Source organism: Perna viridis, chromosome 5 (assembly GCF_037379345.1).
Source record: "Perna viridis isolate PV_CMFRI_1.1 ecotype Kerala chromosome 5, ASM3737934v1, whole genome shotgun sequence".
Taxonomy (NCBI): Eukaryota; Metazoa; Mollusca; class Bivalvia; order Mytilida; family Mytilidae; genus Perna; species Perna viridis.
This window is the reverse complement of record NC_142449.1, coordinates 22,152,965-22,166,328: the sequence shown is the minus strand read 5'-3', so window position 1 is coordinate 22,166,328 and position 13,364 is coordinate 22,152,965. Positions and strand designations below refer to the sequence as shown.

The 13,364-nt window shown below is 33.8% G+C and overlaps 1 protein-coding gene across 2 annotated transcripts; it reads right to left on the bottom strand.

Annotated features, from left to right (window-relative positions):
* Positions 1 to 314: 314 nt before the first annotated feature.
* On the bottom strand, positions 315 to 13,276 carry LOC148616519 (uncharacterized). 2 transcript variants are annotated; one of them, XM_088583628.1, is made up of 8 exons: positions 13,129 to 13,276; positions 11,545 to 11,666; positions 11,061 to 11,156; positions 10,603 to 10,785; positions 7,816 to 7,880; positions 6,845 to 7,108; positions 5,735 to 5,847; positions 315 to 1,608 (listed from the first exon to the last, which is right to left on the bottom strand). In XM_088583628.1, exons 2-8 carry the CDS (start codon positions 11,618 to 11,620, stop codon positions 453 to 455), a joined length of 1,953 nt encoding a protein of 650 aa, XP_088439754.1. In that variant the 5' UTR covers positions 11,621 to 11,666; positions 13,129 to 13,276; the 3' UTR covers positions 315 to 452. The 2 variants fall into 2 exon arrangements, with proteins under 2 accessions (XP_088439754.1, XP_088439755.1); XM_088583629.1 differs by lacking the exon at positions 13,129 to 13,276 and adding an exon at positions 12,671 to 13,041.
* Positions 13,277 to 13,364: the final 88 nt, after the last annotated feature.

Genomic DNA, 13,364 nt, shown 5'->3' with positions numbered 1-13,364 from the left:
TTATGTTAAGCATAAAATATGAACTTGATTTCATTCTTTGCTACTTAATCATCAGGAAAAACAGCAATTAGTTACTTGCAAAACGAAGATAAATGTTCGTTTCCGATACTTCGAGAACAGCAGGAATATCGTCAAGTATTCAGGTAAGACCCAATGAAAGACGATAACATTCTATTAAACTTCTCTTAAAAAAAACAATGCCCAGGTTTTACTAGTCTTAAGTGGATGCCCCCTGGGGAAAGCCCCTGCAAAATTTTTTTTGGTTTTGTTTTAGTTAAGAACTGGTCAAACGCTGACATAATATATAATTCAACTTTTAAGGCAAAACTTTTATCTTGTTATAGAAAGATAACTAATACGGGTAAATTAACTTATTACTTGTCATAAACATATTATAGAAAACTATTCAAAAGAAAAAAAAACTCTAAACAGTTCAAATCGAGTTCGCTGTTTTAAAACACTTCATCGCCTTCTTTAATACTCGATTGAAGTCCAGTAATGGCTTCATCAAAATCGAAAAACCAACTTTCACGAACTTTTTTATACGCGTTTTCCATTGGCTCTGAAGGGCGTATTTCCGGAAGGGGACAAAGTACATTACCATTCGATACAGTTTCCGCCATTCCCGGAGTTTCTCGGGTTATTGCCGATGAAACAGCTTTAATTTTTAGCCAGCTAGCCTGAGATAGTTCGCTATGTTCATTTGTGTCGTTAGGTTTTGGTTTTACTTTCTGAAGTAGTGATTCCATATTTTGCATAAGGGAATGAGCGTAATCAACAATTTCAGTTTTTGTTGTTTCTTCTTTTTCCGCCATTTCACCATATTTATCCATTAATTTTTGTAAGTCAGATTTCCCTTTTTGAATGTTGTCGGCGGATTTTTCTGAATTACCTTCAAGGGCAGCCCTTGCTGCCTTGCCCAGAACTTCCTCTGATAACATTCGCGCATCATTCTTGTAATGTTCTGTAATCGCTTTTCCTCTTCTTGAATCACTCCTCTGCAGAATCTCAGTTTTGGTAACTGATTTGACAATTGATTTTCGCACACCATAAAAGCTTGAATAATCCATCGTTATTCGTAAAACCTCTCCATCACTTGCTTCATTGAGGTTTACGCCAATGCCAATGTGTCTAGATGATGCTGCAGGAATGTCATAATAAAAATATGCTTTGGCCGTTCGTGGTCCTTTCACCGACTTACCCGATCTGACTTTATTTTCCTGACTGCAACTTTCATTGATAATGGTGGCACCATTTAACGACTCCACGTAGACAGAGACATTCCAGACCAGGGCCGATTTTCTCATCAATACAGGAAGGAACAAGTCAATCTCGGCGTTGTTTTTGTCTACGTCCATGTCGATTGTATAAAACGCATCGCTACTGCAGAATTTCGAAAGACAGTACATAACTTCTGATGCCGTTTTACCAAGCACAACAGTAGAAATTGAAACCCACTGATTCAGAGATTCGTCTAGTCCTTTTGATAGCTTACGAATTTTCTCTCTCACTTCGTGGACCAGTTCGTTTGGTGATTGAGTGCCTGCATTAACTTCTCCGTCCGAAAATACAATTATTGTGTTTCTGTAGTTAAACAAGTCATCTCCCCTACAATAAAAGAGGAAATGTCCAGAACAGAATGACACTACATGTAATTGAAAAATACAAATACAAAGGAGTAAAAAAAAAACTTTAGCATATCGGAAAGAAACATTAAAACTGTAAAAGAACAAAGAACAAATTCGTGTCACAAATGTAATGCAGAGTCATTAAGGAATAGTTGTATATGTAGTGCCAGGCTTTCCACAATTTAGATGATACTACAAATTTCGCTATGTTAATTGTGATTAAGACCATGAAATTACCAAATGGAAAGAGTCAAATTACATACTTACTTGTGTTTTCATCTTAAACTTTTGAAACAACACCAGAGAAAAGTTGTAAAATACGACTTCTTCATGTTTTTGTAAAGCATAATTTGTTATGAGTTTATGAACCAGAATGAAAAACATGAAATATACAATTATAGCTGCTCAGTGTATGTGATATCAAGTTTTATGGAACACTTAAAAGGGATATTGCCCGAGACCCATGGCTTTTCAGTGTTTCATAAAACATGATATTGCATGAAGTTAACAATCATAATTGTTTTATTACATTTCTCTGTAGAAATTTTATGCTCGGACGTTAAACCCCAACAAACAAACAAACAAACAGTAGAAATCTTAAGAATTTGCCAGTTATTGAGTTACTCTTCATCCTGATTGTTACATGTAAAACAAATATTTTCATATGAATTTAATGTGATCGAGTCAAGCATGTATAACCAGTTTTTTTTCTATATGTACTTGTTTTGGGGGTTTCTTTTTAAAAGTGAACAAGTTTAGGTAAATACCAACAAATATATATTTGACCAATTAATATTGACTCTGCTAATTTTGCCACGGATAATTTATTCAGTAAATACAAACAACTGACTTAGCCGTACAATATCACTTGTAATCAAAACGTCAAGCGTGCAATATGGGTATGTTAGAAATACATTGTTTAGATGGATACTACAAAAATACGAAATGTAATAATTCATTAAAAACATATAAAAAGTACATGTGGAATTAATGTTTCTCATAGGCCTTCATTTTATATGAAAAAAGAATAGTTTTTGTTTGATTTTGCATAGAAAACGTATGCTTTCATGTGCCATTATTTGTACGAAACAAATACTTCCATATTGGTCCTAAACATGTGTTTTTTCCTGTGTAGTATACTTGTGCAGGGATTATCGGTATTTCCTTTCGGATGAGCTTTTGCCACCACTTGACGTCCGTCGTCAACAATTTTTCAAGTCTTCTCTGAAACTCCTGGGCAGTATTGTATGAAACTTAGCAAGGATGGTCCCTTAGAATATCTTGCACAAAAAAGTATGTTTAAATTTTTGATCCGTCAAATAACACGACCACCGTAGCTAAAAATAGAATATAGGGCCAAACGATAGTATTATCTACTAATATCTCCAAACCGTAAGGTTTAGCCAAAGTCTGACATGGGGTAAATATATTCAGCACGATGAGATCTGTTTGTTCAAATTTTCGTGTACATCCATTCACCGATTTAGGAGTTTTGGCCTTTTCCGTATTTTTGCAATTTTTGATGTTATTATTTTCAAATTCGTCTTCTGTAAAACTACTAAACATAACTCAATGAAAGTTGGTACGATTGTTTCCTAGGATATTCTAGACGAAATGACCATTGGGTTTTGTTATCCATGCAAAAACATAGTCATCGGTACAAAAAAAAATAGAACTTAGGGGTTAGTCAGCAATTTTTCACAAATATCTCCAAACCGTTTGGTCAGATTCTGACAGGAGCTAAATATTTTCAAAATGGTGAGATCTACTCGTACACCAATGTGTAAATTTGCGAACCTGTATATGGGCTTTATTGTCCCTTCCCTATGTTTTTTTTTTTGCTATTCTTAATGCCATTACTAGACTGAATTCAATGAAAGTTGATATGGTTGTACCTCAGATATGACTGTTATGAATTTTTAATTAAAGAAAACAGCCCCGTGCAAGTCCGGGTGTTAAAAGAATAGGCCCGCAGCAGCGCTAAGCTTGTCGTAAAAGGCGACTAAATAGTGCTCAGAAACCTAGCCGGGGGCTAGGTGCTCTGCCCACAGAGCAACTGGGATGTGTGCCCCAGGTGGTGGAATGGGGTACCCCTGGCGTGTTACATGCTGGGGTTGTCAGGCTATAATACGGAAAACCTGACCGCAAACCATAGTGGTGCACCGTGTTGGGAAAGATGCCACGTTCCTCGCACGTTAAAGAACACTGCTGGGGTATTCGATAGGAGTAGGAACCTTTGCGCTTCGCCACAGGAGGCTAAATTGCCCGACCTTACACATCCCCCTTTTTCCAGTGGCAATCAAAATTTGTCGACCCTATTATCCTTGTGACCCATCCTTTTTTTTTTCTTTTCATGTTCATTTTATCATCCATTTCATATAGCTGAAATATTGCTGCTCGGACTTTAAACCCCAACAAACAAACAAACAAAATTAAAGAAAACACATGGCCGCTTTACAAAATCAAAGACTGAAGTCGCTAATCGTCAAATATTGTCCGTCACTGATTTTGGCTTACTTTCAACATCCGAAATGGCACGAATGCTCTAAAATCGGATGACTTCCGCTAAAACCTTGGTTCTCTTGATGTTATTGCGTGCTCTTTCGTAACCGTGATGACCCGAATGTTTTTAATTTCACGGAACAAAATTAAACAAATGGCAATGGGTATATGTAGATATCGAGGTCCTGATAATATATATGACTTACATTGAAACGAAAGCCTGTGTTTGAATCGGAACCTGGGTAATATTACATAAATGCAATGCTAACCGACTATTTCATCTATTAATGTAAACTTCCCGTTCTCATACAAGCAAAAAAACAAAAAACAAAAAACAAAAAACACACGCATAGACAAGTTTATGATGTGTTTTAAAAGAGGTACGTTGTAACGATCTTTGTGTCGCTTATGATATTGACCAGGGAACCAGATTAGGGACCAGATTAAACAACTAGAAATGAATATTCATATATACCTGGGCTGTGCTAATGTATATGACCTATTTAGTCTTGTAACTAGCCCCTGTACCTGAATCGGAAACTGGCTAATGTCCAATGCTAACCGATCATTTCATGTCAATTTCCCGTTCTCGTACAAGCAAGAAACACACGTAGAACACTTGCGTATAATACTTAAGAGGTACATTTTTTTCTCGTATAAAGCTAGAACTATGAAGCTATGGCGGTAAACAAGGCAAAGAACTGCAGCATTACGTGGCGTATAACTATATTTTTATCGCATGCAGTGGTGGATCAAGTGTTTTATGTAGGGGGGGGGCAAAAAATATTTCTTGACGAATCACGAAATGATCGGAATTTGCTAGGGGGTTTGGGGCATGAAAATGAAAATTTTTAAATATTAAACCTCAAATCCTGCATTCTGAGAGGATCTTGAACAATTTTTCAACATATTTTTTAAAATTGCAATTTTCTAAGTTGGGGGGGGGGGCTGGATTCCCCACTGATATGCGAATATTAAGTACTGAAATTACGAGTGCAAGAAGTCGCTAACAAAATTACCGACTTAAAATAAAATGTTGCTTATTAAGCCAGGTGAGAGATGCAGGCTCTCTTGAGCCTCTAGTTTAAATTGGGAGGAATAAGTACAGCAGATTTAAGCAAGAACTCACAAAATATCATACACAACAACTCAACGTTAAATCTTATTACAAACATCCGCTGTTGAATGAGCTATTTATGAACATCGACAATAACTAATCTACGTCATAATTAGTGTTACCATGGTTTCACCATTATTTTAGTTTTCTGTTGGTGTTTTGAACGACTACAGTTAAACATCTAAATCTGACCTTTACAAACATACCTTAGGCTCACCCTATCCTAGCGTTTATAAACATATCTCAAGCTTGCCTCCCTGAATCGTCCTAATCTGGCTTTTTTCGATAAACCTAAAGCTTGCCTCTCTGAATCATCCTAATCTGACTTTTACCAACATACGTCAAGCATGCCTCTCTGAATCATCCTAATCTGACTTTTACCAACATACCTCAAGCATGTCTCTCTGAATCATCATAATCTGGCGCTTACAAACATACCTCAAGCTTGCCTCCCTGAATCATTCTAATCTGGCGTTTACAAACATACCTCAAGTTTGCCTCTCTGAAAACATCCAACGCTTTGGCCAAACCAGCACTTAGATTTGTCTTGGTCGACAGAAAAGATTTGTCTAAGTTTTCAAGTTTTGATTTCAGCGTATCCTGCAAATAATACGTGAAAATTGCCTTTTTGGAAAAAAGTTTATTTTGTGTTTCACGTAGAATAAGACACAACATCGAATGTGGAAATAAAAAAAAACACTCATACCTACGCCTCGAAGAACAAGGAAAAACTACAATTATAGCGAGTTATATGGTTAACTTTATGCAGGGAATAGAATTGGTCTTCCTTTGGTTGAATGACCACTACCTGATGAACTTGTTTAGGTAGATAACAGGGACAATTTACAAAAAAAGTTTTTTTTTCAACTAAATACCTAGATGAAATGATGGAGAAAATTAAATCTCCTTTATAACCAACGGACTTTAATGGTCATCAATCAAGGGAAAACCAACTCCGTTCCCTTAACTTAACTATACTACTGCTGTAGCAATAGTTATATGATAGTAAGCGAGTAAAATAACATAAACAAATCCAAATTGGTACAAAATCTGATACAGCATGCGATTCAAATTCCCAACGCAGGGTGTATTGTACGTAATCTATATGAAGATGAAAAGAAAATGCAGTTAGAAGGCAAGCAAGGCCGGTATGAATTGCATTAAAATAAACAAAAAAAAGCTTTATAATGTTATCATTTTTAACTGGAAAAAAGAAATACAATCATAGAACAGTCCCGGAAGCATTTATTAAAGTAAAGGTCAAGTAGTTGTTATGTTAGTTGTGGTACTTTAACTTTTTCCGTATTTTGTGTATATCATACACTTACGATGAGTAGGTAAAGTAGTTTGCGCAAGTTAGTTGTAATAGAATGGGCATATAATTAAATATACTTATTTTATTGTAAAATAAACATATTAGGTGTCTGTTTGCACATACAAAACATTCTTTATTTCAAAAACAATCAGATTAGAGAGTTTTAACAGCATTTTTTCAATTCAGATTCCTATAAATGGCGGCTGTTCCGAGAAAAATCTTAAAGCAGACCATGTAATATTCCATTGTATTTGAAACAAACAGATCATAAACTCAACTTACTCTGCTTTCTGATGTTATTTCGGTCATTGGAAGTACAACTTCAGCATGTTCCCCGAACGTCACCAATCCTGCAAAATCTCCATCGTCCAGTGAAGAAACCATATATTTAGCAAACCCTTTAATTCTATAGAGTTTACTGTATCTCCGTTTCCTACCTGTCTTAATTCCCATGCTCCCACTTATATCTACCAGTATAAGAATTCGTGTTTTAATAGGATTTATCTCCTCGTTATGTTTCGTATTGATTTCGGCGACAACTTTGCCCTAGAAATATAAAATCAAATAAAACCTAAAAACCTGTATTTTTCTGTCTTGTTAAACGTTCAGGGTAAAATTTTTGACGCACGAGTGTGAAAGCAAATAATGTAGACATTCCTCCGTCTCAGAATCTAGGAACTCAGCATAAAAAAATAAAAATCTATACAAATTCTAATATTTCTGAAAACTTCAGACAGACAAAAATTCTCATGCAGCTGGGATAGTATATCACACACTGTGTTCCTCCAAAACTCTGTGTGACTTTGCACCTTGACAAAAACATGAAGCTGCACGCGTTGTTGTGTTCGGTATACCCCAACTCGTACGGCAATGCTAGAAAACAAGAAGTTGATATCTGATGTCCACCAAATCACTTGCAACGAATGATCAATCTATATAAACTCGCTTGCAAAATTTGAAATGAAACGGTCAACTGGAAGACAAGATTCTTATGATGATTTTCTATTATTATTCCAAAAATATCAAAGTGAAAAAAAAGTCCCACAAAACAGGAAGTTAATATCGGAAAAAAAATCGGAAACAATATGCCCCATCTCTATAAAACCACACCGTCTAACATCAATTCATCAATTGGGAGTCGAGATAATTAAGAAGAAATTAGAATGGGCAGACGGACGGAGATTCCAATATTGAGAAGGAGTATAATAGTGAAGTTTCCATAATAGACTACAGTAATTAATACGGTATCTCACCTCCCCGTCTGATTCCAAACAATAAAACTCAAGGCTGGCCTCTTCTGTCTTATCCGAATCAGATTCTGTACAAACACACACAAAATATATGGAAACACGACGAAAATGAAACTTATTACAAAATAGTCATTGACCTGTACTATATAAAAAGATGTTGCTGAAACAACCAAGCTCAAGCTAGCGAACAATACTGAAACATATATAATTGTAAGCATATTGAAAATTATTTGTAAAATCGCAAAAGAATCTACATATGTAAATTATATTTTGGTGCAATTCTCAGGCGGAAGTGAAAAACATAGTTATGTAGAAAGTTTGGGAATCGTAAGTAAACTTAAAAGTTCAGGCTTCATTTTCACAAAGATTCGTAAGTGTGAAATTGATCGTATGTTATGACGTCAACATCATTTTTCTGTAGTGACGTTATTATGGACATCATTTTTGACCAAAATTTAGGGGGTCACATTTTTTTCCGCTTCTGAAAAGAAGGGTTCAATTCTTTTAAGTCGAAAATGGGGGGATCTTTTTTTACACACAGAAATTCCTAGTCTATATATTTCAAGGGGGGGTTCAGTTTTTTCCAGGGGTAGAGATGATAAGGGTCACACGTACCTAATGACATTTTATCAACTCAAAACAAATTTAATGCATTATTATATATCCCTTACCAAAAAGAAATGTTCGCTGTAAGCTTGCGGCACATAATGTTTGCACTTTGTTCGCGGCTTGCAGCAAACATTCTGCAAAAATTGCGGCTTTTTAAAGTTTTAGCGGCTTATAAACCGTAAGTTTGCCAAAATTCATATTCAGCATTCATGTTTGTGGTAACTTCGCCAGAAACTTTGTTCTGTTAACCCAATTATTTTAACTTTTGGCGATGTTTCTGTGAACATTCATCGAAAGATCACCAGAACTATCAAATTCTTTTAAGCAGGCTCAGTGGCATAATAAATTTAAATTATGGAGGAAATTATTCTGTGCATGTACTTATTACCATAATTTGGATGCAATATGCAATCAAACAGTTGTATTAGTTAGAAGTAGAATTATCTGCATTGCCGCAGAAGTAGTTATGGTAAGATTCAGATTAATTATTACAATTTCTATTTTCATTTGATCTGCAGAGATGTATATATTTTTGGTCTGTATGTATAATACAGGTACTGTAATAGTGCATTACTGTTTTTATCTAAAATCTGGAAGCATGAAACTTACATTTCAAAATTTAAAAGTGTTTAATCTAAAAATGAGTACAGAAATGTATCAATGAAGGCTACATTTATCAAGTAACTGAGTATCATCTAGAGATTAATTTGTATTAATCTCTGTGTCCAGAAAGTTAGAAAAACATTCTTAAAACAATGTACAGTGTCAATATAGGTATGTTACTGATAAGATCAATGAAGTAATCATACATCACAATATCCATCTGGACCTTTATGCTTCACAGTAAGGAAGTCAAAATGGTCGCCAGATTCATCTTCTGAAGATTCCATTCCCTGTCCAATGCATTTCCTCACTGCTTGTGATGTTTGTCATTAGTTTCTTGTGTTTCAATAACATTAGATTTTGGAATGGATGACTTGATCATTTCACTTGCTTCAATTTCTATTATTTAATATCACGGACTTTGTCTCTATTGAAAATACTGTGTTCTTCAAGAATTCTGATACATTAGTGTTTGCATGTTACAACTTTAGCGTGTTTCGTATACCAAGGTATGAAGGGGGTCATTTTGTTGGTCAAATTTTCTAAAGGTGGGTCAATTTATTTTGATGAAATGCTGTGGGTGGATCAAGGAAATTTCTTAGGTGTGATTTCAAAATGACTAGTCCCAGCTTCCCAGGTAAAAAATGATAAGTCCCTTACTTGCTATCAATTTTACACTTATGACTTTTTGTGAAATTTTGACACCAGATAAGTATCATATGTACTATTACACCATATTTATGTGTAAATCATTGGTTTTTAGTAAATGTGAAACAGATCGAACTTTATTCATCCATTATACAACTGAAATGTTTACGAAAAATTACTATGTTGAATGTTTTTACTGAAAAACAAATATCCCTACTTTTCATTCGAAATTCTATTGGTGATTTATTTTTAGTCGTTATGTTTGGTGTAGAAAAGGCATAAAAATCGGGTTCTCAGAGAAAAAACTGATTATTTTTTAAACCCATTACCTTATAAATTAATTTGAGATAAATACTGTAATCTAATTGGTTTTAACATAATTTTGTTATATCTCAATCGATAAAAAAAAATATTGACAAGCCCCTATTCAGTTAAATTCAGAGCTACTTTTCTCGTGTTTAAAGATAAAAATATGTTTTAAAATTAATTTATAAGAATTGGCTATGATAAATTTTGTCTATTGAAAAATATACATCAATTTTCCATGTGCATATTGTGTTTATTGTACTTCGTGCAATAAACAATATGCACATGGAAAATTTATGTTATTTTTCAATAGACAAAATTTTTATTATTGCCAATTCTTAAATCAATAATACCAGATACAAGAACTAGATGTATTGTTATGATATAGTGGTCAACTTTCCAAAACATTTGTATATAATATATTCATAAATGATTTCCATTGCTATGAAACGTTTTGCCCTTTATTTTAAAAACTTAATATTAGTTTCCATAGCAGCAGTCTAAAAAAGATCAACTGCAACTATTTTGATGTCATAAATACTTATAGTAAATATAAGTAAATATAAATTCTACAGTTTGTGATCCATACTGCGTATGGCTCTTATATTGCATTGAAGAATTTACCTTTCGATTTTTTAGACAACTTCCTAATGATAGCCCTCTGACCAAGCTTTAAACCCAGGGCATTAAGGTCAGTCTCATTCAATGCTTTCAGAGTAGAAATGTCTGAAATGTCCTCATTTTTTAGAACATCAATAGAAGAATCCTTGACACCATGGTACTTTAAATACTCATCAAACGGCATATCTAAAGATGTCAAAACAAAAGTTGAGAACGAAACAGACTATTAATGAACAAAGCAAGAAGACTAAGGCTTATACAATAAATAATACAAATCTTAGAATTAATATTGTTTTGCTGTTAATCCCCTTTCACCATGAAGATGTTTCCATTTTTTTCTTAAAAGAATCCTCAATAGCAGTTGTTGAGAAAAAAAATCAGAATATTTATATTTTATGAACATAAAAAAATAATTAGAGGAGATATTACATGTTTTAATGTATCATATTCTGTATATATACCTTCACTAATTTGTCCATTTTTTTCTGATTTAAAAGACGGTTTGGAACTCGATGAACTAGTTCTGCTTGGCCTACGGTAAACAACCGTTTCATCTTCTATATCATATATAATAAAATATGATACAACAATTTTGTAATAAGTAAAAAGTTATACTTATTTTTGCCTCGATTATATTTTTTTTTAAATTATCCAATTAATAAGTAAAACGTGTATACATATTTCATAGGGTCATGCTCCCATTATCAAATAATGTGGCCCTACCAGAAAAAAGGGGCAACTATTATTAAACCAATGTGTTAATTTACAACCAAATATACATAAGAAAAATTAACATTTTAGGGTAAAAAATTTATGACGATCAATTAGTTAATTCTGAGGTGAAATATAAATTTAGAAAAAATATCCGGGATAGAATAAATACAATTCTTTTCCAGATTTTTTCCCTTTGACAATACTCATATGACTGATGTCGAGTGAAAATACCTGGATTTGGCCGTCTTGTCTCATGGCTGGCAACGTAGTCATTGGCTGCTTGTCTGTATTTATTTTCGTTATCCATATTTAGTGTACAGTCATTCTTTGCGGAAGGAAAGTTCGAATATTTCCTAAAATGCAGAATTGTAACAATTATATATAAAAATTATACAGCGTACAAGCTTATGACATGTAACGTCCAGGGGCGGATGCAAAGATTTTTGAAAAGGGATTTAAAAAGGGGGTTCCTAGATAAATTTGCACAAAATTAACATTTTTTTTTCAAAATTGAGCATTTCAACACACTGACATAATGGCTAATAAACCAAAATCTGAACAGAACATCACTGATTTAATAAACACGGAACATGAAGGGGGTTTTATGACAGCCTTTAAACACACCAGCACACTTCAGGCACTTATGTAAATGATAATTATCAACTTGTAATTTACTTGAGAGACTGCCACCAGTATATACAAAATTATGTTCAACCCTTGACTAAAAAGCAGTCAGCAAAAAGCGGAAATTATCATAATTTTACATGAATATACAAAGAATAAATGAAGAATTAATGTAATTTTAATAATAAAACCACGTACAAATGATTCACGTATGAACTCGATTGAGCAACATATAGTTCTTTGAAAACTCATTGCCCAATGGATCATAAAAGGAAAACCTGGAGACCTTGATTTTCCAATTTAACCTTTTTATCCCGTCTGGTTAGGAATAAATTCGCGTGATAAGAAAACGGAATGATCGCCAAAAGGAGAGAATAAAAGCTACATGTTGGTTGCGAAAAAAATGAATTAAAGCATTATGGTTTTTATATCCCAATATATTATAATGGTAGATGTCGCGAAAAGAAATGAATAAAGTATACTTAACAATGCGAAAAATACCTACATAGAAGATTTAAACTGCAGAAACTCAGCATGACTATTAAAAGAATTCAGGCAAACGCGGGTCCAGAGATTTAAAAAGGGGTTCAAGTCTAATATTTGCTCATATTTTGCACAAACGTTACAAAACTTTCCCACAAAAGGCGGGTTTCCAACCCCAATCTCAAAGCTCTTCATTAATCTTTGTAACTGTATTTGAAGTGTCAATGTAACAAACTAGCTGGTTACTTACCTAACAACCAGGTAAACTAAAGCTCGTTTTTATCACATTTATTTGTTAATCCAATCACAGTTACTTCCCGGTTTTTACATAAAATTAGTTTGTACACGAGAAATACACTAGTAGATCGACATAGTATAAAGATTTAAATAGTCCAAATTATTCAATCCACTATGTACCTCTCTGCATTTAAGCTAAACATATATAAGCATTGTCTGTGCACTTTATATTAAACACGATTTTTTGATAAACCGCAGATTTCACTCTTGAAAAATTAAAACAACATTTACATTAATGCAATCCTAGATAACCAAAGAAACCAACGACCCTTCAAATTCCGTTCGACAAACTTTTTTTTAACAAATAGCATGTTATTTAAAGCCCTTTCAAAAATCATATGGTTAACTTTAAGAACTAAAAGAATATTAGAGGTCAGAGTAAAATAAACGAAGAATAAGATTTCCCTTACCAATAAATGTGCTCCTTTCAAGAATGACGAGGTAAAATGAACATACAGGTAGTGTACTTCCCCATAAAATCATCCCTGGTTAACTTTTCTAACAAGGAAGTTTCCGGTGTTTTAATTTAGTTCCTTCGTACCGTACGAAACTGAAACTATCACTGTACTGAGAATGCGCTACCGTGAAATAATTGAGTAATTGCTATTAAAAAAGTTAGCGACGCATACGCTCGCTGTGTTAATACC

Bases quoted from the DNA above. Each gene is read 5' to 3' on its own strand.
- LOC148616519 (XM_088583628.1), bottom strand. From the start codon at position 11,620: ATGGATAACGAAAATAAATACAGACAAGCAGCCAATGACTACGTTGCC. The intron at 7,881-10,602 runs GTAAATTCTTCA...GTGTTTGTACAG, and splicing joins GTTGTCTAAAAAATCGAAAG to AATCTGATTCGGATAAGACA. The intron at 5,848-6,844 runs GTAAGTTGAGTT...TATTATTTGCAG, and splicing joins AAATAACATCAGAAAGCAGA to GATACGCTGAAATCAAAACT.